The sequence below is a fragment of the Solanum verrucosum genome, unplaced genomic scaffold (genome assembly GCF_900185275.1).
Source record: "Solanum verrucosum unplaced genomic scaffold, falcon-dt-bn FXZP01000150.1, whole genome shotgun sequence".
Taxonomy (NCBI): Eukaryota; Viridiplantae; Streptophyta; class Magnoliopsida; order Solanales; family Solanaceae; genus Solanum; species Solanum verrucosum.
Window position 1 is genome coordinate 3,104,641 of NW_026020371.1, and position 25,913 is coordinate 3,130,553.

Here is a 25,913-nt window from a genome sequence, read left to right on the forward strand (position 1 = left end):
TGTTATCATGCATGGTTCACAGTAAGCTCATCACACAAGGCATCGACACCCAAGTCAAACAAGACTTCAAACTTTTGCTAGTGTGCAACGATCATCACAAGAGAATCAATTTGATACTTGGCTAGTCACAACGAGATGCAAAGAGTTCACATATTTTATATGTAACTTCACTTGGTCTCATCGTAGCTGCACATTTATGTTCGTTTAATTACGAGCACTATTTGAGTCATCGATATTAATCAAAACCGAGACTCAAATTTGCTAAAGAACAATCACATTCAAGTACATATAGGAGTGGGCGAAAAAATTGGAAAGGTCAAAAAATCATTCGCAATTAAAGCATAAGGAGCCACAAGCTCAAACATCCACAAAAAGTAGTGCAAAACACAATTGTAAGCATAACGACCCAAATATATAAACAAAACATCGAACATCAATATTCACACAAAGGGTGGGCCTCACACCACCACAAATAAAAAAATATTATTTGTCCTCAAATGAAAATGAAGTAAAGTATCTAAAAAGTGAAAGAAAGTAAGACAGAGAGGGAGGTAAAGAAGGGATCATGTCTATACAGTCTCTCCATCTGTCTGGGCATTAGTGCCCGGAGTAGTGTTTGAGATCTGGGCATCAGTATCCGAAACTATCTCAAAAACCTCAACTGTGTCAGGCCCACTAGGAGTTGCCACATGCGAATCTGCCCAAAAGGCTTGCACAGCTGCATAGAACCCCCCTGCCCATGAAAGAACATTAGGGTTTTGTGGAATAGTTGAAATGGGCTTCCGACAAGAAGATGCATAGATACCCTGGGCTTCCTTGCCCTTTCCTTTATCCTCATTCCCACCAGATGTGGGAGGTTTGGTAGCTTTGTCTTTGGATGCAGCTGCCTTTACATTGGTGACGATTCTCTTTCCCTTTGTTCGGGGTGGCCTGTTTCCACCTGCAACCTTAGGTTTGGCCATGTCTACAACTTCGAGACAAGGTTAGAAAAACATTTTATAGATGCACAGAAAAATTAGTTGCAGGAAAACTCGCCGACGTCACTCGGTGATCAAGAGTTAGTTCGCTGAAAGCTATAATGCAAAGGGATACATAGGAGAAAACAAGGGCGAGAAAGAAGACTTTCGGCGAGTCGTCGAGTTCCTTTGGCGACCTCAGGCTTCTCACCGAAAGTTACAGACTCCAACAACTCATTTAGCAAGAAATTAAAGGCGAGATAGGGACATTAAGCGAACCGCCAAGTGGTTCGGTGAGTTTGACCCAGTTTGCCAAACGTCCCAACGTGCCTATTGCCAACCCAACTTCTCGAATTTAACCCCGCAATCTCCAAAAACAACATCAAATCATGCACTAGTTAAATTAAGCTTAGACTCATAACACCCAAGGATGATACCCACAAAATTTACTTCATTTTAAGCACAAACTTACGGGATTTCGACAATCAAAACATTACGGGCAAGAATATCGAATTAAATCAGGCATTCAAACCTACTGATTTTGTCAAAGAGGTCCAGCACACAACAACACGATAAGATTATTGTGAATAAGTACAATTCTTGATAAAAATAGCTCAGGGTTCGGAAACCAACCTTTAATGTTGACTAAATTGGGATTGAATCGCTAGGCAACAATGCAATCCAAGTTTCAAGCACAAATTGAGAACTAACACACTCAGAGAATGCAAAAATATAGGGAATAATGTGCAGGTGTGAAGTTGGAAGAATGAAAATGCATAAAAGTGAAAGAGTTTGAGAATTTAAACCTTTAGCTTCAAAAACCGTCCAGTTCTGTCCCATTCGGCGACATTAGTTGTGATCGCCGATCCATTCGGCGTCACGTCGAGCAATCAGTTACTTCGTCAAGTTTTACAGAACCCCCAGTCAATTTGGGAGTCCAAACGGTGGTAAGAATCGGAATCGTCGATCAGGTCGGCGACTCGCCAATAATTACCTGGGCTCACCGAGTTTTACAGACTCCATTTTAAAGATGTCTTGGGTCAAACAGTGGTTTAGATCGGGTGCACCGACCTATTCAGCGATCCGCCGACTGGACCTTGTAGCTCGCCAACCTGCAATTTTCAAACACTCTCCACACTTTAACTTGCAAAATCAACACACCATTACTTCTAAAACAAAAATAAAGCAATAAAGGGTTTTGGGTTGCCTCCCAAATAACACCTTAGTTAACATCGTGGCATGACACAAGTCACCATTCAAACCTCATTCTCGGGGTTAGCCATAGTCTTATTAGGTAACCCCTCTTTATGCTGTGAGTAGAGAGATAACAACACTTGGCATATTTGGGTGTATTGTAGCTGAATGATCATGGAATGGGAGGTCGTCATCTGATTCAGCATTTCAACATTCTCTTTTATCTCATTCAACACTCTATCTTGTTCATCGATTTTGTGTAGAATGAGTGAGATGACCTCTCCATTTTGTCCACCCTCATGTTGCTTCATCTTTTTACACTTGCGAAGGGGAAGGTACTTGCTCTTCTTTTTAAATCTTACTTCTAACTTCATTACCTTGTTGGACATATCATCCAGTTCAATCAACAATGCAACCCATTTTTGGTCCTTTTCTGCTTCTTTGTTGGCCTTAGTCATCCCATCAAGGCATTGGGCTACTAATTTATATGGTTGTCATATCAAACAACCTGCAAAAAGTTGATCAACAACGCTTCTATTTTCGGGACCAAGGCCTCTATAAAAACATTCTAGCAGCAATTTGTCTGTCATTCCATGATTCAGGCACTGCTATAGCAATGCCTTAAATTTCTGCCACATATCATGGATAGTCTCACTTTCCAATTACTGGAATGTTAGGAGGTTATCCCTAAAGTTCAATAACCTCAACAAGGGGTGATCTATTTGGTTAACGTTTTCACCCTTTACACTCATTTTTCCTGTTCACGATACACAATCAAGCAAAACAAAACCAAAAATTAAGTAAGTAGAACTACAACTAATAAGAACAAAAATTTTACTAAACTAAAAATTCTCAACTAACACCACTCCCTAGCAGCGGCGCTATTTTTGATAGTTTAACGACATAATTAAAGACATGACTTCCATTTCAGGTGTCAACGATCGCGTGCATTAATATAACCCAATCGAATGGGTTGGGGTCGAGTCCCAAGGGAGTGGTTGCAAGAATTAATAAAAAAGTAAAACTATGTTATAATCAATCATAACTATAGACATTAACGAGTAAAAACATAATAAGTTCAAGAAATGACACGAATGTCAATTATCAAATGGGGGGGGGGGTTTGTATTCAACTAATGAACAAAAACAGTAAAATAAAAATAAAGATACGAGATAGGGAGACAGGATTCTTGGGATGTGATAGGAATATGGGTTAAAATATACTATTAGGCAAACGCCATTGATAGTAAATCGCTGAATATTTGTAACTAGGCTAGACTTTAGTGGGGGTAAATTCTCCCTCGAGCAACTTACCCCGAATCAACTCGGTTTCTCTCGAACATCGAGTTGCAACATTTAAGCACAACCTCCGCCTTAGCCCATTCACTCTCTCGAGTTGAATGTGTGGGAGAAGGTCTAGGATTCACTCTCTCGAACCCACGACGACCCAATAACCACCGGCTATCAATTTAGTAGTCTTAGTTTTAAAGCCTCTATCTCGAGCAAGCCAAAAACACTAAGATGAAATCGTATTTTCAACTACAATCCCATTAAGTTCAAACACAACTACTAAACGAAATTACATTTAAACAACAAATATACTAACAATAAGCAATACCCAATAGAAAATTTAGCCTATTCACAAAATCACACCCCAAGAATTGGGATTTTTTAGCTAGACATGAAAAAGAGATAGAAATCAATATCAACAATTGTTTCCATCAAGTGGTATGATAGAAAATGTCTTTAAACACGTCTAGGATGAAGATTCTTAGATACCCACTTCCAATTTCTTGGAGTTGAAAACCTTCAAGTTCAAGAACAATGTCTCCAAAAAACACTCTAAGAACTAAAAACTGAAAATATTCTAAGTCTCAGTAATAATTCTCTACAACTTGATACTAAGCTACAAAATTAAATGAGTATTTATAGTTTTCGAAAATTTGTGCTGCGAAGGACCACTTGACGCAGTTAGTCGGGATCGCCGATACACTCGATGTTCCACCCTTTGGTTTGGCTCATCGCCTTTCAGCTTTTACCTTCAGCATCTTCCCGTTTTGATTCATTGGGAGACATGGAACTGTTTCACGGAACTACTCGGTGCATCGCCGACTGCTCCCTTTCCTCGCATACTTGATCTTTTCCTTCAGGGCTCAGCACACTAGAACATTAGGGGAGATTTGAGGCCTTTCGGCAACTCACCTAATGGATTAGGCGATCTTCAGTCCGTCTTTTCTTCCTTCTTTCAGCCGCTTTGTACCTTTTTGCTCGATAGGTCCATGCTTTGTCTCTCAAGTCAAATACCTGAAACTTAAGGATTTACATCAGATATTGAGACAAAATATGCATTTTAGAACACTAATTCAATCAAAATATAACCCTAAATTAGTCCAAATTGTGGACTCATCACCGAAGCAAAATAAATGAAAGAAAGGATTGTAATAGATAAAGATATACTCAAACTGAATGTAAAAAAAACAAAGGAACTGAATCATTTAAGACTTTACAAGTGCTTACTTATTCTCTGAAGCTCAACATATTAAATGATATAGTAAATATAAACTTTATCTCTACGTCATGAAGACATTGTCAAATTCTTTTTTATTAATTATTTGTTATTTTCTGATGGTAATGAGTTATTGATGTTAGTACACCATTTAGAAAGAAATTTAACGTGGGAAAATTTATCTAGCAAAAGAAAGTAAATATTTAATTGAAATAATGAAAGAATACTTAAGTCATGTTCACAAATGAAATGTCAATTAATTTTATAATCCTTTATACATTTATATATTTTTATTAGACAAATTTATTTTAGGGCGTTGTTGATATGGAAGAAAACATATCTTCAATTTCCCTATATTCGGTTGGTAATTTTAGAAAATTCTTTTCTAACAGAAAACATTAGTAGGGAAGCAAGTTCCATAAACGGCGTTCCACATTGATTGTAACCAACTCCTATCCTCCAACATGTCTCATCTTCATCCCACTTCCGTAGCTCCTAACCGATGCAGCTACCTCATTCCCATATCTCATAAATTAAATACATACACCATCTCGCTCTTTCCTTTCTTCGGTGCTACCTTTTTTTTTCCAAGGGATGGGGTTGGGGTGTATAATAACCTTTTTTTTGAGGATGCCCGGGAACAACTCCTAGGTCGTACATTTAGGATGATATTTTTTGATTAAATACCGAAATAGAAAATAAGTGGGAAATCTATTTATTTTTCTAAAACACATACTGAACACATCCTACTAAAAAATAACATATCTAGTGAAATCCTACTAAGTGGGGGTATGGATAGAATAATGTGTACGCAACTTATCACTACTTTGAAAAAAGCTCAAGTCCATCGAACCCAGTAAAACATCCTTATCCGTGAAAGGTTATTTTAACCCGTTTGACCATAAGATATGAAATCATGAGATGAAGTTGAAGTTTTGTTTGGACATGCAATTACGATTTTTTATGTTGTATATTTTCTCATAAACATTAAAACCCTATAAGTTGTAAAACTGTTAAAATTGTCCCAATTCTTTATACAATCTAACCAAATAAACAAAAATATGTAAATTCGCATAATACACTTTCACAAAACTATTGTTTTTTAAAAATACAACATTTATTGATCAAACTTAATTCAATAAAAAAAATAAAATTGAACATTGGTTGGTAAATAAATTTGAATTGATAAATGGTAAAATAGGAATTGATTTGAATTTTGAAGTAATAATAAATTTTATGTTGGTGAATATGAGAAATAAATAATTTAAAAAATAATGATATGAATTATAAATTTTATTTACATATAAAACAAATAATTAATAGATATAAATGTGAGTTTTTTTTTCTTTTCAAAATTCCAAATCATCATTTGAAATTCCATAATAAAATGTCCATTTCAATTTTCAATAAAAAAGAAAAGTAGTTTGACTTTGTTTATTAGTGTGTGTCGGTTTGCTAGATTAGTTAATGAGAGAAAATTCCTTTTTCTTCCTTAATGGAGTATTATTTTTGATTTCTTGAAAAAATAGAAAATGAAAAAATATAGAAAAGGGAACATCAAAATCCATCCATAAAACCTGTGGCTTTCAATCCTCTGTTGGTTTTTCGCGTCCCTTTTTTCATTTCACATAAAAAAAATAAAATAATCATTTGTAAATTGTAAGTTCCATTTTTTGGTTCTAAAAATATCTCTCACTAGCCCAAAAACATTTTATCTAAAAACCCTAATCTCCATTCAAATTTTTTCATTTCATTTTCTTCAAACTACCTGCATTTGCTTTGCATTCGACGCCAAAAATGTATGTTGATGCATCGTTTTTGTTATCTTTTCTTTGTGCTCATGGAAAATGTTGTATTTTTCTTCATCTGCATGTTCGGAATTTGGAAATTCTATGAATTTGGATATCAGTTTTGTATTGGGAATTAAGCCGATTTTTTTAATCGTTGTATGTTATTTGCTGGTTAGGGTTTATAAGAGTTGGCATTTGGTTTGTTTATGTTTTTTTGTACCTTTATTTGGAAAATTTTAGATGTGTGTTGTTGAGTTTTTTGTTTGTGTAGCAATGACTGAAATTTATTGAATGACAGGACAATGATGAGCAATGAAGAAGAGAAAAGGTGTCCTCTTTGTGCTGAAGAAATGGACTGGACCGATCAGCAATTTAAGCCTTGCAAATGCGGTTATCAGGTTTTATTTCTTTTTCTGATATATTCCTTGTATAAGTTCCTGCCATTTTCAGTCTAATTGAAAATGAAAGAATAAAGAGTTGTGCTGGGGTCTTTTTATTTTGGTATATATGTTCCCAAGTTTTGGTAGATAGTGGATTGAACACAACTTCAAATTAACCTAGAGATCAGCTGAATTTTAATTTTGGGCCTATTCAAGTTATAACCCTGGTGTCTAGTGTCCGGTGTCCGGGCCTTGGACTTATTGTATGGGGTATCTTCTACCTTCCACCAGCACAGTTATATGTTAATTCTGTCCACAAAGCTTGAACAAACAAGAAGTAATCACCAATTTTTTAATTTTAGTTCTGGTCTTATTTTTTCTTTCTTTAATTCAAACTCTTTATGTATTATGACAGTCTGCAATGTTTTGGTTTATGAAAAATTTTGTGGACATGTTTTGACTGCTTTGGAAATTTGATGTTTGTTGCATGTAGTAGAACTGTATCCTTTTTTTTTTTCGATGATCAATGAATAGAATGGTATCTTAAACAATTATTTATCATGGTTGGTTCTTGTCACAGTAACTTTGTAGTTGTAGTTGCTTTTTTTAGATTGTAGAAGATTAAAATAAATGCTTTATGAGCTTGTTTTGATTAAATGATTAACTAATAGATGGGATGGGGATACAGATAAATGTCAAGGAAAGTAGATTTCTTCTTTTTCTAGCAAATACTGCACCCCAACAGTCGTCCTTTCTTTCAAAGTTTAAGCATTATAAATGTCATCCGACAACGGCCATGTACTTTCCTGTTAAAAACAAAGCCATGTACTTCCCATCCACACAACAACATCTTGGATGAGTCCGAGCAAAATAGCTTTCCGATTAGTTCTTATGCTTCTAATACAACTTATCTGAATGGGTGAATACTCAGACTAGTGTTTTAAAAGCAAAAACACCAAAAAATAAAAAGGGTCCATGGGCTTAAAATGAAAATGAGACATAAAGCGTGCTTTTTTTGAAGTGAAGTGCACATAAATTTAGAACTTAAAAGTACCAAATACATATGAATTTCATTCTGCTAATACTACAATAATTAAATTACAATTAACGTAACTAATTCATCATCTAATTTATAGTATGCTAACATTAGTCGAACTCCTCAAAGTTGATATTCAAAGAACCGGCTGCTTCTCATTTGGATAAGTGTGCACCTGATGTTTGAAGCGCACGGCTTCACCCCTAGCTTTGTATTGCTTCCTCTCTTTAAGCGACGAAACAATGTCTTTAACAAATTCGAACTATTGCTTTAAATACTTTCATAATGGGCTACTTACGAATTGATATGGATGGGTCAATGGACATTTATCAGAGTGGCTTTTGTGCCAGTTTGTAAAATGTCCTTCTCCATGTACTCATGTTATCCTGGTCCACAAAAGGATGGTCCTACTTACTCTGTGAGTTCTCCTTATTGTCATAAACTATAATCCTGAACTCACAAAATTGCCAGTTTTGGAAGATCTCTATTAGCGGGTAAATCAATGGTAGGTCTACTCTATAACTGAGTAGTGGATTGGAAGTTGAATTATGTGAGATCTATCTTAGTCGGCACTAGTGTGGTGGGTATCTTTTTGTGCATAGAGTCCTCTCAAATGTTTATCGAGTAAAGACTTATATTTGAAGGAGACATTTGAGCCTATAATTATGATGGGAATGAGGTTATTCTGTGTTGGGGAGTGCAGATGATGCTTTCATACTTCAATTTGATCCAGTCCAAAAGTTTTAGCTATGTAAGTGAAATTACATTTTGATTATATGCTAACTAGCATAGTTCATTTGTGAATAGGATGTACTTAGTTTGTGTGTTCTTCAGGCCTCCTAGTTGATTGCCATTTTTCCAAATAGTTCTGGAGATGTCATCTTCGTTATTCAGAGAAATTTAGGAACTTAATGAGACAACCTCTTCAACTTCTTTCTTGATACTGTTATTGTTTCACTGCTTTCAGTAAAGGAACATCAAATTTAAGATGTATCAAGATTGTCAATTAATTATGCTTTTGTGGGGTTCTAACTTTTGTTCACTATAGGTGTGTGTTTGGTGTTGGCATCACATAATGGACATAGCAGAGAAAGATGTGTCAGAGGGACGATGTCCTGCATGTCGAACTAAATATGAAAAGGATAAAGTTGTGGCAATGCAAGCAAATTTTGAAAGGTAATTTCTTTGATTGACTTTTTTACTTCTCAAGGTGTTGGAGACAGAATGTAATTGACAATTAGTTAAAACAGGGCAGGGAACACAAATGTGAACCGGAAAAGTAAACCACCAAAGGCAAAGACAAAAGCTAATGAAGTCAGGAAGGATCTTACAAATGTTCGGGTCATTCAACGTAAAATGGCATATGTGACTGGGCTGCCTCTTGGAATTGCGGATGAAGATGTATGGAGCTTTTATCTTGTTATCCATTTGCTACTTTTAAATGTCACTTAATTGAATTCTTCTTTACCATTAGCTTGAAGAAGGTTTTTATATCTTAAATTTTCTTGTATTAAGAAAAAGTCTTATATTTCTTGGGCAGCTGTTACAACGGAATGAGTATTTTGGGCAATATGGGAAAATTTCTAAAGTTTCTCTATCTAGGACTGCCGGTGGTTCAATCCAGCTATTTACCAATGATACTTTTAGTGTGTAAGTTTGACATACGTCTATCATCTTGGTTTTGTGTTGTTATAACTGATGGGTTTTCTTGTGTTTGTTTATTCCTTTTGGACGATGCAACTTCCCCAGTTGTCTCAAGTGATGAAATTTCATTTGCTTGCTGTCATCTGTCTTAATATTTTTCATTTTTCATTTTGCTTTGTTTCTTTCCTGGTGCAAATCTTATTGCTGCAATTAGGATTTTAAAGGTTAACCTTACTTGACAGTTAACTGGCTCGAGTATCTAGGTCCTTTTGAGAATTTTTGTTTCTTGTGTTAGTTTGATGTGATTACATTATTCTTTTAAAATCTTGAGTCCAAGTTCCAACACAGTTCTAGAGTGTGAAACCTTGCAATTGCAGGGACTTGAATTTTTTGACCCAACTTCTTTGCATTTTATCTCTGGCTTAAATGGTAGATTGCAATATGGAAATTTCAAAACAGCTATGATATAAGTTGAATATATTGACTATTTGGCATACAAACTCCTTTTATGGAAAACCTGTTTCTGAAATTGAAAACCATTTTATTATAATTTCAGTGGTGATGACACATTACAACAGTGATGTTCTGGTTGATTTCCACTGGAAACACTGACTATTTAGGCTGTATTGTGCAAATCTCTAGTTTTTACCTATGAAGGCATCTAAATGAGTGGCTTTGCTCTATTACCTTAGATGAAAAAAGTGATTTTGCAGAATCATGCAGTTTGAATTTTGTTCTAGTAGGGAGTCTAAAATGTTTTACATGATAGATTGTAAGAGCTGTCAATACTTAACAAAAAAATTGATCGTAAGAGTTGTCAATAAAATATATTGCAGTGAAAACTGCATTTTGTGGACAATGGAAGGTTTGATTAGATGTATGCTTGTAGTTTGTCCAGTATTTATGGAAGTCAAATGGGTTGAGCTGTAGGTTCTATTAGATGATGATAACCTGATAAAATCCATGTTGTCTGGACTTGTCTATGTCTAGGGTGTGCGTGATGCCGCAACCTGTGTTAAAATTATTGTTTGGTTGTTTTTTTTCCCTTTCTGATAATTGTTGTTTGCCTCTATAATTGTTTTTTTTTCTTCTGTTCTTTTCTTCCTTGCAGATATATTACATATTCTAAAGAGGAAGAGGCCATACAGTGTATTCAATCTGTACATGGTTTTGTCCTGGAAGGAATGTATTTGAGGTAAGGACTTACCCGTCATAAATTTTCGTCAAATTTATTTTTTAGTGACAAAGCGAGAATTGCAATTTAGAGAGCCTCTAATTTGTCTTATCAAAGGTAATTATTTATTATTGGAAATAGCTCAAATAGAGCGAAGTTGATACAAAGGATTCATATCACTCTAGCAGGTTTCGGGTTAAGGCTAGTTGATTGATTGATTTTAATTTATTGACAATGTGAAATGGCCCTTGCAGAGCATCGTTTGGGACTGCAAAATATTGTCATGCTTGGTTGAGAAACACGGTACAGTACATGGTGCTTCTTAACCTCATTACTTTCTGTTATGCCCTTTGCCGAAGAATGTGAAAGCGACCAACGCAATAGAAATGTTGACACGGTGCTTCTTTTTTCCAGCCTTGCAATAATCTTTCCTGTCTATATTTGCATAGCCTTGGTGCCGATGAAGATAGTTTTGGTAAAGATGAGGTAGCTGCAATTCATACAAGGTATTGGTCATGCAAACATTTATTTTGCTGCCCTCCAAATTTAGACATGCTTTCTTGGTTGCATTTCTGCTTCTGATTGAAGTGCTTCTGTGATCCTCAAATTAAAGTTGACTGAGAGCGGTATATTACTGGATCCCTGTGATAAACTTTAAATTCCTACATTCTTTTTGCAAGTATGTTCTTCATGTGGGGTGAACAACACAACACATAAAAGAAACATTGCATCTCAGATTGTCTGAGTGAAATTGATCTGTCCAAATCCATCCTTCAAAATTTACATTATTATGTTTTCTAGCTGCTGATTTCGACAAGATAGATACTTCTGGTTTATCTAAATAGATATTATATTGTACAACTACATGTGAAAGATTATTCAAAATAGGCATTTGGACATAAATTGAGCAATATTTGAAAAAAATAGTATTTGAAGTTAGTTGAAAAAAATAGTATTTCAACTTTCAAATACCCTTTTTCAACTAACTTTTTTTTTTTTTTTTTTTTTTTTAGTTGAAAAAGGGTATTTGAAAGTTGAAGTTGTGTTTGGACATGTGTTTCACTTGAAAAAATGTTATAAGCTTTGTGTTTTTTTTTGTACTTGAAAAACTGGTTCATTGAAAACTTTTTTTCTTCAAGTTTGGAGTTAAAAAAATGACAAATTGTATAAACAAACAGGTTTTGATTTTTTTTCTTTTCACAAAAAGCAATACAAAGTCTGACCAAATGGCCCATCCCTGAGATGCGAGCATCCATTTCATCCCCCTGCATCATTATAGTGAGTGACATCCTCATCGATCGTCCCATTTCCGACCCAATATACTCGAAAATTCCTCTCTTTTAGATGGCTTGTGTATCAAGCCTCACTTCCACGTCAGCATCATGCGTTACGTCACTGAACTTGCACTCCAAGTATCTATCTTGGTCCTGCTCAACCTGAACCCCTTAGATTCCAGGGTCCGCTCCAAACCTCTAGCTTAGCATTAACTCCGCCACGAGACTCGTCGAACAGAAATCTCATCCACAAATAACATACACCATGGCACTTTACCTTGGATTTGCCTCAATTCATCCACCAGGGCTCTAAAACTGACTCCCCATTGCATTTTTGGGTTCATCCATGGAAGAATTTTACTACTTTGGAACAATAGTGAGGTCACAGTATGTGTTGATCTCATTTTTCAGAATATATTGCTGTCTCGTCTTAGAAAGTTACAAACTACTTTGGAACAATAGTGAGGTCACAGTATGTATTGATCTCATTTTTCAGAATATATTGCTGTCTTGTCTTAGAAAGTTACAAAGTCTCTTGCTAAATGGATGCTGTAGTAATTGGAGATCTGATCTTGCATAAATCTCTGATTGAATGTTTTTACATCATTCTTAATTGGACCCTCAGAGGTTCTGGAAGTTGAATCATATTGTTTTTTTGGGCTTTTACTTGCATAGATGAAGGATTGATTGTATACCATCTTAATTGGGTGATTAATTTCCCCATGGGTGTAGCTAACTGGTGGTTTTTCACTTTGGCGGTTATACAGGAGCAGAGTTCAACAAATTGTTGGTGCCTCTAGTAGTGCAATGAAGCGCTCAGGAAATATCTTGCCACCTCCAATTAATGAATTATCCTGTACTAGCTTTACTTCTACGGAGAGTTCTACCATTCAAAGTGCAGTAAGTGTGAAAATTTTGGAATTTAATTATGCTTGTTGGTTGTAAATTCCTTTATCAAAGCATCTAAGGCAATCAGTTGCTCTAGTTTTCAGTGAAGTATGCTATATTTTTTCTCTATTACAACAGCAACAAGAAGAACAACAATACCCAGTGTGGTCTCACATATTTTTTCTCTATTAAGTTCTGATATTATGGAAGCTACAATTTCTTGATATCTGGTTGCTTGAACTGCAAACAATCTCACCAGATGTTTTTTTTGTGCGATTTTAGGGTGCAGCCAGTGATATAGTGAATCACAATAGCTATATGGCTCGTGTCATAACTTGTAGTGATAAGGATGAAGATGCTGGTGACCCCAACAGAATGTCAGCTTCTGTAGATGTTGGACTGTGTAATAGTTCTGGTGCAGAGAAAGTTAGAAATTGCAGTGAGGACAGTAGAACTTTGGATTTGTGTTCTAATCTATCTCCCGTAACAATTAACAAAGATAATCTTGCTCAAGAGCCATATTCTGATACATTGCTTTTTGAAGTTCCATCTTCTAACGACCTTGTCAATCATCTGCCAAGGGATCAAAATTCAATAGAAATTTCAGATGAACCATTCAGGGAAGACTCTATATCTATGGACGGTCAACGATCGAAAGATTCAAATAGTATTAGCCAAAGGGCATTCCTTATGTCCTCTCATTCTGCTAAATGCACAGGGGATTCTGGTGGTCATTCGCTAATGCCTAGGAGGACATGTAGTCTGAGTAATAATGGCACGGAACATAGATCTTTACATAATGAAGTGGAAGAAGCTTCTCCACCACTTTCATGTGTAAATTCGACAATAATTGATGGATTACATGATTTGAAATTTCAAAGTTCTGTCAAATCTGATACAATTTATAGAGGTTCTAACTCATTCTCCAATGAAGAAATAGTAGAGCACCTGCGAAGGACTAGAAATAATTGTTTGAATAATTATGATGAAAGTTCCGCATTCAGTACTGCGAAGAACAGTATGAATTCGAACATCTTAGCTATGAACTTTGGTTCACGTGACGATTCATTGACCTTGCGTCACAGTTTAACTGGCTTGTGTAATGAACCTAATGGGCAGCATGATTCCTGGAAATTCTTACACAGTGGTCAAGGATTTTCATTTATGAAGCAAGATGGATCTTCAAGTCAAAGGGCAGATTTGAATTCTTCTTCTAGCAATATCAGTCTGATATCTAAACAGGCATCCGTCCTTCATGACTTCAGAGAAAAGAAAGAGCAGCATATGCTTGATTCTCAGTATCAGAGTAAGTGTTAAAATAAATTTCCTTTATTTGATGACTAAAGTAGTTGATCTTTGCTGCCTCAGTTTTTCATTCATGGACCTGTCTTCCTTTTGGTTTCAAGTGGCTATGTCCTACATTGTTTACTAATCTATGATATGTTCTTCTGTACCAATTAGACAGGATTTTTACGGGGATGGGAATGGGGCTGCAATAGCGTGGACTTGCCAGCAGGGATGGGGAGTGACTTGAAGGGCTGGTCCAGGTTGAATAACTTCGTTTCCTGCAGTTGTAGAGAGGGATGGAGAACAAGTTTGGGTATACAAAATTGTAAGGCCCTGAAGGAAATATTTGGATGTAAAAATTGAACCAGGACTCAGTTATTACAACTATTCTCAGGCCGCGCCTTCTCAAGTGCTTCCTCATTTGCCACTGTTGCTTGCTAAAACTCCATCTACCCTTGTTTCAAGCATACTACACTACTCTAGACCATAAAGTTCTGTTCTTCCTTCCATGTCTAGATTGAGCCAAAAGGATCCAAGCTCAACTCAAGGAAACAGAGTTTTAAGTATTCAATACAATTAGCAAGAGGCAAAGGGGCGGGGGGACCTAGGTGTCTTGTAGGGAATGCAAGAGGTGTGGTGGGGGGCCTGAGATTTTTTGTCAGTACAAATTGAACAGGGGAGAAGTGGCAGTTTGGGGAGGGGGTGGGGGTGGGATTGGTAGAAGCAAATGCGTTGGCCTATCCCAATTGCCATGCATGGCTACATTTTTCTAAACCAGGGTTAAACTAGTTTTTTCTAACCTTACTGCTGCATATGTGTTATTCTTCTGGCACTCAAAATTTAATTTGCTTTGGTATGTTTCTGACAAGCATTTTACCCAATGTTTGATTGCCACTTTTTTTCATTCAACAAGTTAAAACTCTTTACAGCACTACAAGGAATGTAAAAAACAATACATTGTTTTTCTGGTTCTGCTTGGTATTAGATCTCAAGGTAGGGGTCAGTACAGCAAATTGTACTCCAAGTAGGAATCACATATTACTTAATTGTGCATGTGCATTTCATGACTTCTGTGATGGAACTTAGCAACATGTTGTACCATGGTATTGCTGAGCATCTTAACAAGGAAGCATTACATCATTGATAAGTTTTGCACGCAACTAATTTTTTCAAATTGAATTTGCTGAACTGCCTTAACAGTCTCAAGACCAAAAGGTATGGCACCACCTGGTTTCTCAATATCCTCTAGGGAGCTGCCTCCTGGTTTTCCGTTGTCTGATGAAATTGGTGGATTCCCCCGTACTCTCTCTGGTAACTCACCTGTCCTGGCATTGTGTATTTTAATGCCAAGCTTTCTTCTGTTTTAAATAAAATTGATAGTAGTTTACTTCTGTTGCTTCTATCTATGCAGGAAGTCAATTAGTAAATAGTTCATCAAGTTTGATTCACCACCCCTCATCAGTGAGAAGCTTTAGCAGTGCAGGTGACACTGATTTTATTGACCCTGCCATATTAAGCTCTGGTAAAGGCAAAACAACAAATGGTTTCAGTATCTCAGGTCTGGAAATTGGGTCACAGAGTAGAGCTTTGGAAGATGAGGCAAGACTCTGGCTTCTGATGCAACGAAAACATGCTGATCGAGATGGGAAATTCTCTCATGTTCTTGCTTCACAAACTCCATCTGCATATCAGGACCAGAGGTTTAATGGTGCAGATGAGCATACTAGCGCGAAGAACTTATATGGCTTTTCACCAAGGTTGGTGGATCAAAGCCAAAACTTTGACCAATCTTTGTACACACATTTCCCCCCACAGAAGTTTGGTAATGGCCGCATTTCCAACGGCAATCAGCATGACATGTTGGGAAATTTCCAATGTAGAAATGAGGTGGATGGTATGGCAGAACTTCAGAGAAATGAGAGATTTGGTTTCAACAAATACTATAATGGGTATGGAAATGAAACATTCCAGGGGTCAGGGTCAGGCGATGTATTTGCCAGGGTGTTTGGGATGTAAATTATCTTTTCTCTGAAAAATGAAACTATCCTAGTTACTTAATTGCTATGTAGTGTGGGGAAATTATAAATATGTTACTACTTAGTACTGCCTTGTTATTGGCTGTTATTGGGTTCTATTTGGGGATGGGTGGGTGGTGGTGGAGGTATGGTGCTTATATATCTTGTGTGTCAAGGGCTCCTTACTCCCTCCCGTTCTTCAAACTCTGGGTCATACTTTAAGGTTAAGTTCATAAATCGCTCTCATAGCAGATGGTCTTGGTATTTTGTCTCCATAAGAAAAGTTTTTTAGAAAAATAATTTTCATTCATTTAATGAATTTTTTTTGGACAAAATTGCCTTCTAAATTCTAACAAATTAAAGGGGCTTTAATATTAGACAAAATTTTCTGAGATCGGATTATCACCTAGACACTTCTACTCAATTGGACAATTAAATCCAATGAAACTCAATCTTTTAAACTTTTTTTGCATCCGATAAATGTACAAACGAATACACATGGAATTACATGTCACTTAAAATTTTCCATTTTCCTTTTCTATTTTCTCTACTCCATTCAAACCTATTAAGAACTGATCAAATAAACAAAGAGATTTTAAAAATGTTTCAAACTAATAATAACAGAAAAATAACTTGAAAATCTCTCTGATCAAAAAGACTAGGGAAAAGGTCCTGATTTACCCCTAAACTTTATGATTTGGAGCTGATATACCCTCCGTTTAAAAAATGGCTCATATATGCCCCTGCCGTTATAGAAATGGCTCATATATGCCCTTTTACTTAACATAATTTTTTTTAATAAATTAAAAATTCATTTTTTTTACTTTAATTTAAGAAAATGTCATGTGGCTTTTAAAATACCCCACTTTCCACCATACCCACCCGACCCAATTGGAAACAATAGAAACCCACCCGCTCAAATTAACTTCACCCATTTCATTTCATGGTTTCCACCTCAACAGAAACAAAAATAATTTTTTTGTTAGTATCCGGTCTCATTTTGAGTGAAGATTGCTAATTTTAGGACATGAATACAGTTAAATAAATATTTCCCTTAATTGCCTCTTCTTTCGGCTATACAAGGACGAGAATGATTTCTTGATGGTTTTGTTCTGGGCATACATTTATCTCCTTTTCCAATTTGAGGGTTTCTTTTTTACCAGATTGTGTTTCCTCTCTTTATCCGGGGGTGCCCTCTGCTTGGTACATTTCTCAAGCAATTTGTTCTTTCTTATCCATTGATCTTTTTCACACTAAATGAACATGTTTGTTTAGAGATAGATTATCACTCACTTTTAGCTTAAGTTGTGGATTTACGGTATATAAGCTTACCTAGTTTCTATTTAAGATGGATCAATTTATAGACCCTAACAAAGTAAAGGTTAAATGTGCAATATATAGAATGCATAACGCATCTCTTGTAATAATATTTGATGCTTGCAAACTTTGGTATGTTAAATGCTTGATAAATAACTGGGTTTATTATTTTGTGGGCACTTTAGGAACTGAGGCAGATCCAAGGAAGAAGGGCACTACTGCGGCCGCTTAAGTTTCTAAAAAGGCAGTTTGACGTTTTATTTTTATTTTGCCTTCCATTTCACCGATAAATCGAAGTTTTGAATATTCGTTTCTCAAATATCACCCGAACTCAGGATTGTAGAGCTCACTGGAACCCTCACAATTTTTTTTGGTTTCATTTGAGTGTGGAAATAACGAAATGAAATGAGTTAGGTTAATTTGGGTGGGTGAGATTTTTTGTTTCCAATTGGGTCGGGTGGTATGGTGGAGTGGAAGGTGGGTATTTTAAAAGCCACATGACATTTTCTTAAATTAAAGTAAAAAAAATGAATTTTTAATTTATTAAAAAAAAATTTGTTAAGTAAAAGGGCATATATGAGCCATTTCTATAACGGCAGGGGCATATATGAGCCATTTTTTAAACGGAGGGTATATCAGCTCCAAATCATAAAGTTTAGGGGTAAATCAGGACCTTTTCCCAAAAGACTATTAAAAAAATGGTGTTCTTTGATGTTCATGACATTCTTCGTTGGTAGGTAGGGTTGATTTTTCTTATATTTTTTCTCTCTTATTTCACTTTAATTTGGCTTTTGGGTATTCTCAATTTGATGTTAATAATGTGTCAAAATAATTGATTTGTTGAATGTTGAGAGTTTATTCAAAGTAATTTATTATAATGTGTCAAAATGATGAAAGAGAAATGAAATTGTTGTTTTTATAGTTTCTTCTTTGTTCAAATAATTGCTATTCATAGAAGTTTTTGATTTTTTTTTAAAAAATAAATTAATAATTTACTTCAAGCCTTGGTAGTGAAAATAGAGGAAGAACAAAGAACAAGGGGGGGGGGGGATGAGGGGTGGGTGGGGGAAAGAAGGGAGATAGGTGTCAATTTTTTTATTTGTTTATTTTATGGGGAACTTTCACATATAGCCACTCAAAAATAGTCTAATTACTCTCCATAACTATAGTTTGATAATTACAATTCGTAGCTACATGTTATATGGAGGAGAGAGGCGAGCAAGACTGGGAGAGAGAGGAGAGAGGCGAGAGAGAGGGGGCAAAGAGTGGAGAAAGGTGAATTGTATATGTATATAGGTTAGATAATTGTATATTATACATATATATTTGTATATATGGCAAGAGAGATTGGGAGAGGGAGGAGAGAGGCGAGAGAGAGAGGGTAGAGAGGGGGAGAGAGATGAATTGTATATGTATATATGTTAGATAATTGTATATTATACATATACAATTGTATATATAGCAAGCGAGATTGGGAGAGGGAGGAGAGAGGCGAGTGAGATTGGGAGAGAGAGGAGAGAGGCGAGCGAGAGAGGGCAGAGAGTGGGAGAGAGGTGAATTGTATATGTATATAGGTTAGATAATTGTATATTATACATATGTAGTTGTATATTCTGATGAATTATACATATACAAACATGACTAATTATACAAACTCGAAGTCAGCCCGCGTAATTAATGTATAATGTTAGTCGTGAGTGGTAATTATAGAAACTATAGCTATGATGAGTAATTAAGTAGTATAAGTTTGCTTAACCGCGTAATTTTCCCTTATTTTAATTATTTTTAGTCCAAAATTGTTTATGTACGCATATGAAACGCGTGAAGTTAATGCATTTGGTCCAACTCAACAATGAAGTTGCCACATAGGACGGGTCAACAGTCAAAGGGTTTAAAATAATGTGTTTTAGTGAGTTTAAGTGTTCACTTGACAAAGTCGTGAGTATAAGGGTTAAACTGACAAACAGAGTTAAGTACAAGAATCTCCTAGGTCATTCCGCCTTAATATTATATCAATCATTTCTGTTTTGATAAATAAATGAAGCTAAAAGAATATTTGTTTTTTGCTCTTTTTTGTTGTTTTCCCCTTCTTTTTCTATTTTTTCTTTCTTTATTTTAAAAGTGTTTTTTTTAACCTTTTTTTTCCTATTTCTTTTTGTCGTTTCCTTTTCTTTTTTTTTCTATTTTTCTTCTTTTTTTTTCTTTAAAATATTTTTTTTAACCTTTTCTTTTTTCCAATTATCTTTATTTTTTCTTTCTTGATATATATATTCGGTTTGATTTGATATTTTATGGGATATTCTATAACTTGTTTTAGAGACAATATTTAGTCCAAGGACTTTCAAAAAAAAGTTATGTCCCATGCGTAAGAGTTGATACTATTTTTTGTGTTTAGATTTATGTGATGTTCGATAACTCTTGCTTTAGAGTTTAGGGGTAAGACTTAGATCAATAACTTCAAAAAACAAGTTATGCTCCATGGAAAAAAATTGACACTATTTTATTATTTGATTTATAAGATGTTCTATAACTCTTGTCTTAGAGGCAATACTTAGCCCAACACTTTCAAATAATAAGTTACGGCCTATGGGCAAGAATTGATACTATCTTACTGTATCTTGATTTATGGAATGTTCTATATCTATTGCCTTAAAGGAAAGACTAAGATCAAAAACTTCAAAACAACAAGTTACTCCCCATGGGCAAGAGTTGAAACTATCTTCCATAAGGATTGACGAAGAGAATTACTTATTATTTGTTCATCAATTCAATCTAGCAAACACACTGCAATAATAATAATATACAAAATGAGGGGGAAATATAACAAAGGGGTGTGTGCAATTTGATGGTGCATCAGTTTGATAGGTGATAGTTAACTAGTCTAGAATCAATCATAGCAATAGTAATAATTGGCTAAAAACTTTATTCAAAGTTCTCTTGATTCAATGAATATATTTATTTTGGATGCTTTTGAACCTCAAAATTATGCCATTCAAATCACTAAATATTAGCTTGAGTGGACATAGACTATCTCTAGATCAAGCCCTTAAATGAGAATTTAATCAGTTTTAGATTATCTCTAGCTCTAATCCTTTGATTAATTTCTAACTCCTTACTATTAAAGTCTTACCTAACTTTTCTTTTCTTTCTCAAGCAAAACTGAAATTAGAGATTTCAATCAATGTTTGCAACCATCAATTTTTAGATTAAACGTTGAAGAAAATAATAGATTCATGCATAATAATCAATTCTAAGATAATTTAGTCATTATCCAATCAAGTATAAACATCCATCATACACCCCCCCTCTATAAAAGAGTTTAACTTCGCATCTATAATAAAAGAAATGAAAGTTATACGAAAGTAATAGCACTTTATTGCATTCATATTCAACAAAAAATTATTTCAAGTTTCATTGTATCACCAATGATGTTTCTTCTTCAATAATCAAAGTAAAAGGTAGTATTTCTCTACTACAATGTCTAATACCCTAATTAGGAAATAAAAATATAACTTGTAATTGGACACAAATTAACCTACAAACCTTCCAAGAGACGTTCCTTTTCTCATATACGAAAATGCCCTTAACAAATCTTGTTGGTTCACTTGTGCTTGGACCTGCGTTTTGTAGGTCAAGTCTGCTACACACAGGTACGTCTCTGGACTTGCTTAGTTGAACCTGCGGTTTCACCTGCAAAACGTAGGTGCAATTTTACTGCACTTATGTGCAAGTTCCTGTTCCTTCTCCTCTCAAAATGATAAGCACTTATGTTCCTAGATGTTTTAATAATCTCCTCACAAGTGCAGGGACCTGGTCCTCTGCAGAGTATGAATACTCGTCCAGTGGTCAAAGTGTTGTACAGCTGAAAAGCTGTCTGCGTCAGAAGGTTGGTGAAGCTGCAGAGTACTCCACCAATCAGAAGCGACGAGGTTGCTTGTTCATTGGATAATAACTTTTCATGTCTAAATATATCCAAGGAAAAACAACAAGTTATTCATTCATTCAAAGAGAGATACTTTCAAGCTTAAAAACAACAAGGGACTTGATAGAAGTGCTGCGATATATTTACTTTTTGTACCAGCTATATTTTGTTTGCTTGTAATAGTGCTTACATTGTATGATTCATTTCGTTGTGATAAGAAACGTTTCAACCTATTTGAATCATTGTAAGAACTAGGTTAAGGTATAGGTTCTTACTCTAAAAGTCTATATTAATCTGAATAGGATTAATATAGTGGGTAGTGTGGTATCTACTCTAGCTCTTCTAAGTAATATGAGGTGTTACTTAGAGTTGGGATTAGCAGGCTAATCTCGGTTTGTAACTGGCTTTTACTTTTGCTTGGAGAAGATTAGTGAAAAGTAGTTCTAGAAGTCCTGGCAGGCCAGATCGTGGTTTTACTCCACGTAAACTCTCTTGTCAATCTTTACTTTCAGCATTTGTTCTCTACTATCAAATATTGTAACTGCGTTGAGGACTTGGTCCCATCAACTTAAGTGGACGCATACATTCCAACAAATGGTATCAGAGCTTGACTTTTCATTTTGGTTAACACCTAGAAAAGAAAAGATCCAGAAGGAATGACTGCCCCACCTAATATGGAGGAAGGTCAGTCTTCTACCAGGCCACCTCACTTTAATGGTCATTACTATAGATGGTGAAAAAATTGAATACACGACTACATCAACGTTGAGGATACTGAGTTGTGGGACATTATCCTTGATGGACCATATATTCCTACAAAAGAGGTGAAGGATGAAGAGCTCACCACTACTGTTGTCAAAACCAGAAAAGAGTGCAATGAAGCAGATAGGAAGAAGATAGAAAAGAACTACAAAGCAAAGAAGATTCTGGTGTGTGGTATTGGAGCAGATGAGTACTACATGATTTCTGCTTGTGAGACTGCCAAGGAGATATGAGACTGTCTTCAAACAGCTCACGAAGGGACTCAACGAGTGAAAGAGTTTAAGGTTGATATGCTTACCACTCAGTATGAAAATTTCATTATGAAGGAAGGGGAAACCATCTTTGAGATGAACTCAAGATTCACCTCTATCACCAACGAGCTGAGAGGTTTGGGTGAACCTATTCTTGTCCGTAAGCAAATTCGCAAGATCCTTAAGGTGCTTCCAAAATCTTGGGAAAACAAGGTGGATGCCATAACAGAAGCCAAAGATCTAATGACGCTTCCCATGGATGAACTGATTGGGAATCTTCAGACCTACGAGATGAACAAGAAACAGGGGACGACTATGAAGGAAGGAAAGAAGGAGAAGTACATTGCATTGAAAACATCTCAAAGTGAGGTGACTGAAGAGGAGGATGAGATGGCATATGTCACTAGAAGATTTCAGAAGATCTTAAAGAAGCATGGAGGCTTCCAAAATAAAACCCCTGCTAGCAGAACTGCTACTGCAAATGATCTTTGCCATAAGTGTGGCAAGCCTGGTCACTTCATGAGGAACTACCCCAGTCAAAAGCAGGAAACTCATGACACCAGACCTCACAAGAGGGACCTGGTCCCAGACCATACTCGAAGAAAGGCACATGTTGATCAGCTGGTGAGGAAAGCCTTTGCTGTGTGGGGAAATGACTCAAGTGAATCAGAAGAAGATGTAGAATGTCATGAAGATGTTTCAATAATGGTCATTGAAGATGATGAAAGCATTTTCAACTCTATTTTCTCATTGATGGCAAATTCTGATGATGAAGAGGATTCAGGCGAGGTAACTCTTTTTTATCTTAAAGATGATCTAGCTAATCTGCCTATTGAAAACCTAAGGAAACTTGTTTCCTTGCTTATTGACTGTGTTGATGAGCGAACCATTGAAAACTTAATGTTGAATAAAAAATTAAGTTTGTCTGAAGATAAGAACTCTGCTCTTATGTCTCAAGTTGCTGAAATAAGTGAAAGGATAGGTACTCTAGAGACCAGTAACATAACTCCTGAGAAGGACCCTGGCACCTCAGTAGGAAGAAAGAGAAAGCTTAGCATTCTTGAGGAAGAACTGGAAAAAAAGGTAAAAATTTCTGAGTCTCAGCTAGTTGCTTCTCTTGAAACAAATTCTCAATTGAGAAAGGATCGGAGTAAGGTCAAGGAGGAGTTAAGTCACTCTCTAAAATGGACTGACTCCTCTAAGATACTCTCTAATCTGTCCAATCAAAGTTTCAATGGAAAGAAAAGGCTGGGATGCGGACCAATAGAACCCCCCTACAATCCCCATAGCAAATATGTATCTGTATCTGACAACCTTTTGTGCACTCACTGTGGTCGAAATAGTCATTTGAAAGAAAAGTGTGAGAGTCTGAGAAAAGCTAAAGAAAGGCATGTGAAATTTGTTAGATCTGAAAATGAGGTTAAAAAGGGACACAGGGGACCTGGTCCCCTTTATCATTTCAATAAGAACATCCTGCCTCCCTGGATAGGAAGGTTTCTTATCAAGCCTCTTGATAGGTACTGGGAACTCCGTTTTAAGTGGGTTCCTAAACCTAACAAATGATTTTTATGCAGAAGAGAGGAAGGAGTCAGTGCTGGTATATGGACAGTAGATGCTCAAGGCACATGACTGGAGACACTTCAAACTTTCTCTCTTTGAAATCACACCAAGATGGTGGTGTGTCGTTTGGTGGTGGAAAAAAGGGCTCTATCCTTGGTATTGGAATAATAGGGAGATCGACTGATAATTCGATAAATAATGTTCACTATGTGGAGGGTTTAAAATATAATCTTTTGAGCATTTCACAAATCTGTGATAAAGGAAATGAAGTCAAGTTCATGGCTGATAAATGTCTGGTTACAAACTGTGCAACCGAGAAAATTGTGATGTTTGCAGAAAGAGTTAAGAATATGTACATTGCTGATCTTGATTCTATTGAAGAGGACAATCTTTCATGCCTGAGTGCTCAAGCTGACGATGCAAATCTTTGGCATCGACGATTAGGTCATGTAAGTTCCTCTTTACTAAACAAGTTTGTTGCAGGGGACCTGGTCCGCGGGTTACCAAAACTGAAGTTTTCAAACGATAAAATATGTGATGCCTGTGCTAAAGGGAAACAAACTAAGTCATCTTTCAAATCCAAGAAGGGAGTCAGTACAACGAGACCTCTAGAGCTGCTCCACATGGACCTATGTGGACCTATTAGAATCCAAAACAGAGGAGGTAAGAGATATATTCTTGTCATTGTTGATGAGACAACTGGACAACTGATCACCTTTAACAAAGCCATTCAAATGAAGATAAATTGCAGGATAGCCAATATCAGATTTGATCATGGTACAGAGTTTGAGAACTCTCAACTTGAAGGGTTTTGTGCAGAAAATGGAATCAATCACAATTTCTCAACACCAGCAAAATGGAGTTGTTGAAAGAAAGAACAAAACTCTAGTGAAGATTGCTAGAACTATGTTGATTGACTTAGGACTTGCAATGAATTTCTGGGCTGAAGCAGCAGCGTGCTATGTGACAAAAGATGCCTTATCAGATCGGTCGTCAAGAAAACCCCCTATGAGCTGTTAAATGACAAAAAACCTTCAATTACACATCGTAAACCATTTGGGTGCAAATGTTTTGTCTTGAATAATGGAAAGAATGATTTAGGAAAGTTTGATGCCAGGAGTGATGAAAGTGTATTTGTTGGGTACTCTTCTATAAGCAAAACGTACAAGGTGTTCAACAAAAGAACTCTTTGTGTTGAAGAAAGCATGCACGCCAAGTTTGATGAATTGGGTACAATAAATGAGAACAATGAGGATTATGAGTTTGAGGAACTGATGAACAAGCAACAGAATGATCAGGGTACAAAAAGAAATAAAGCAGAACACTCAAGAGAACCTGGTCCCTCTGGCTCATCACTGGAAACAGTGTCTCAAAATCTTGAAGAAAATGAAGGTGATTTTGTTGCTGACAAATAAGAAGAGATTACCAGAAAGTCCGAATGGAAACATCAATCGTCACATCCACTAGACAATCTCATCTCTCCACTTGACTCAGGAATTCAAACTAGGTCTAAATCAAGAAATCTAGTTGCACATTCAGCATTCATATCATCCACTGAACCCAAGAACATCAAGGAAGCTTTAAAGGATGTAGACTGGGTAACTTCAATGCAAAAGGAGTTTCATCAGTTTGAGAGAAGCAAGGTGTGACACCTGGTCCCCAAACCACTCGACAGAACCATTATTGGGACTAGATGGGTCTTCAGAAACAAACTTGATGAGCATGGGATCATTACTAGAAATAAGTCAAGACTGGTGGTATAGGGTTACAACCAAGAAGAGTGAATTGATTATGATGAGACCTTTGCTCCTGTAGCCAGAATGGAAGCTATCGAGATCTGCTCACATGGAATTCAAATTGTTTCAAATGGATGTCAAGAGTGCTTTCTTGAATGAGAATCTAAAGGAAGAAGTATATGTCAAGCAGCTTCCAGGCTTTGAAGATGCAGACCTGCCCAA

The 25,913-nt window shown here is 36.1% G+C and overlaps 3 protein-coding genes across 8 annotated transcripts in view; all 3 read left to right on the forward strand.

Annotated features, from left to right (window-relative positions):
- LOC125838365 (uncharacterized) overlaps positions 1-199 on the forward strand; it is a 532,039-nt gene extending 531,840 nt beyond the window's left edge. The window contains exon 3 of the mRNA XM_049517443.1: positions 185-199. The gene's annotated coding sequence lies outside the window, so the exon portion shown is untranslated. The remainder of the gene's footprint in view (positions 1-184) is intronic.
- Positions 1-25,913, forward strand: part of LOC125838361 (protein TONNEAU 1a-like) — a 1,213,107-nt gene that overhangs the window by 892,516 nt on the left and 294,678 nt on the right. The window contains exon 1 of one of the 2 annotated variants that reach the window (XM_049517434.1): positions 23,069-23,072. The exons of the other annotated variant lie outside the window; for it this stretch is intronic. The gene's annotated coding sequence lies outside the window, so the exon portion shown is untranslated. Of the gene's footprint in view, positions 1-23,068; positions 23,073-25,913 lie in introns of those variants that run through there. 2 annotated transcript variants of the gene reach the window in all.
- LOC125838350 (uncharacterized) lies at positions 6,316-16,192 on the forward strand. 5 transcript variants are annotated; one of them, XM_049517417.1, is made up of 13 exons: positions 6,334-6,454; positions 6,744-6,843; positions 8,910-9,037; positions 9,112-9,262; positions 9,402-9,511; positions 10,617-10,700; positions 10,934-10,994; positions 11,094-11,185; positions 12,721-12,859; positions 13,124-14,147; positions 15,329-15,439; positions 15,540-15,611; positions 15,687-16,164. In XM_049517417.1, coding segments are annotated over exons 1-13 (2,532 nt in total). In that variant the 5' UTR covers positions 6,334-6,452; the 3' UTR covers positions 16,145-16,164. The 5 variants fall into 5 exon arrangements, with proteins under 5 accessions (XP_049373370.1, XP_049373374.1, XP_049373371.1 ...); XM_049517413.1 differs by having other exon boundaries at positions 6,316-6,454; positions 15,540-16,192; XM_049517414.1 differs by having other exon boundaries at positions 12,721-12,853; positions 15,540-16,192.

Coding starts and splice junctions, on each gene's coding strand:
- LOC125838350 (XM_049517413.1), top strand. Junction 6,844..8,909: donor CTTGCAAATGCGGTTATCAG/GTTTTATTTCTT, acceptor TGTTCACTATAG/GTGTGTGTTTGGTGTTGGCA. Junction 9,512..10,616: donor ACCAATGATACTTTTAGTGT/GTAAGTTTGACA, acceptor TCTTCCTTGCAG/ATATATTACATATTCTAAAG.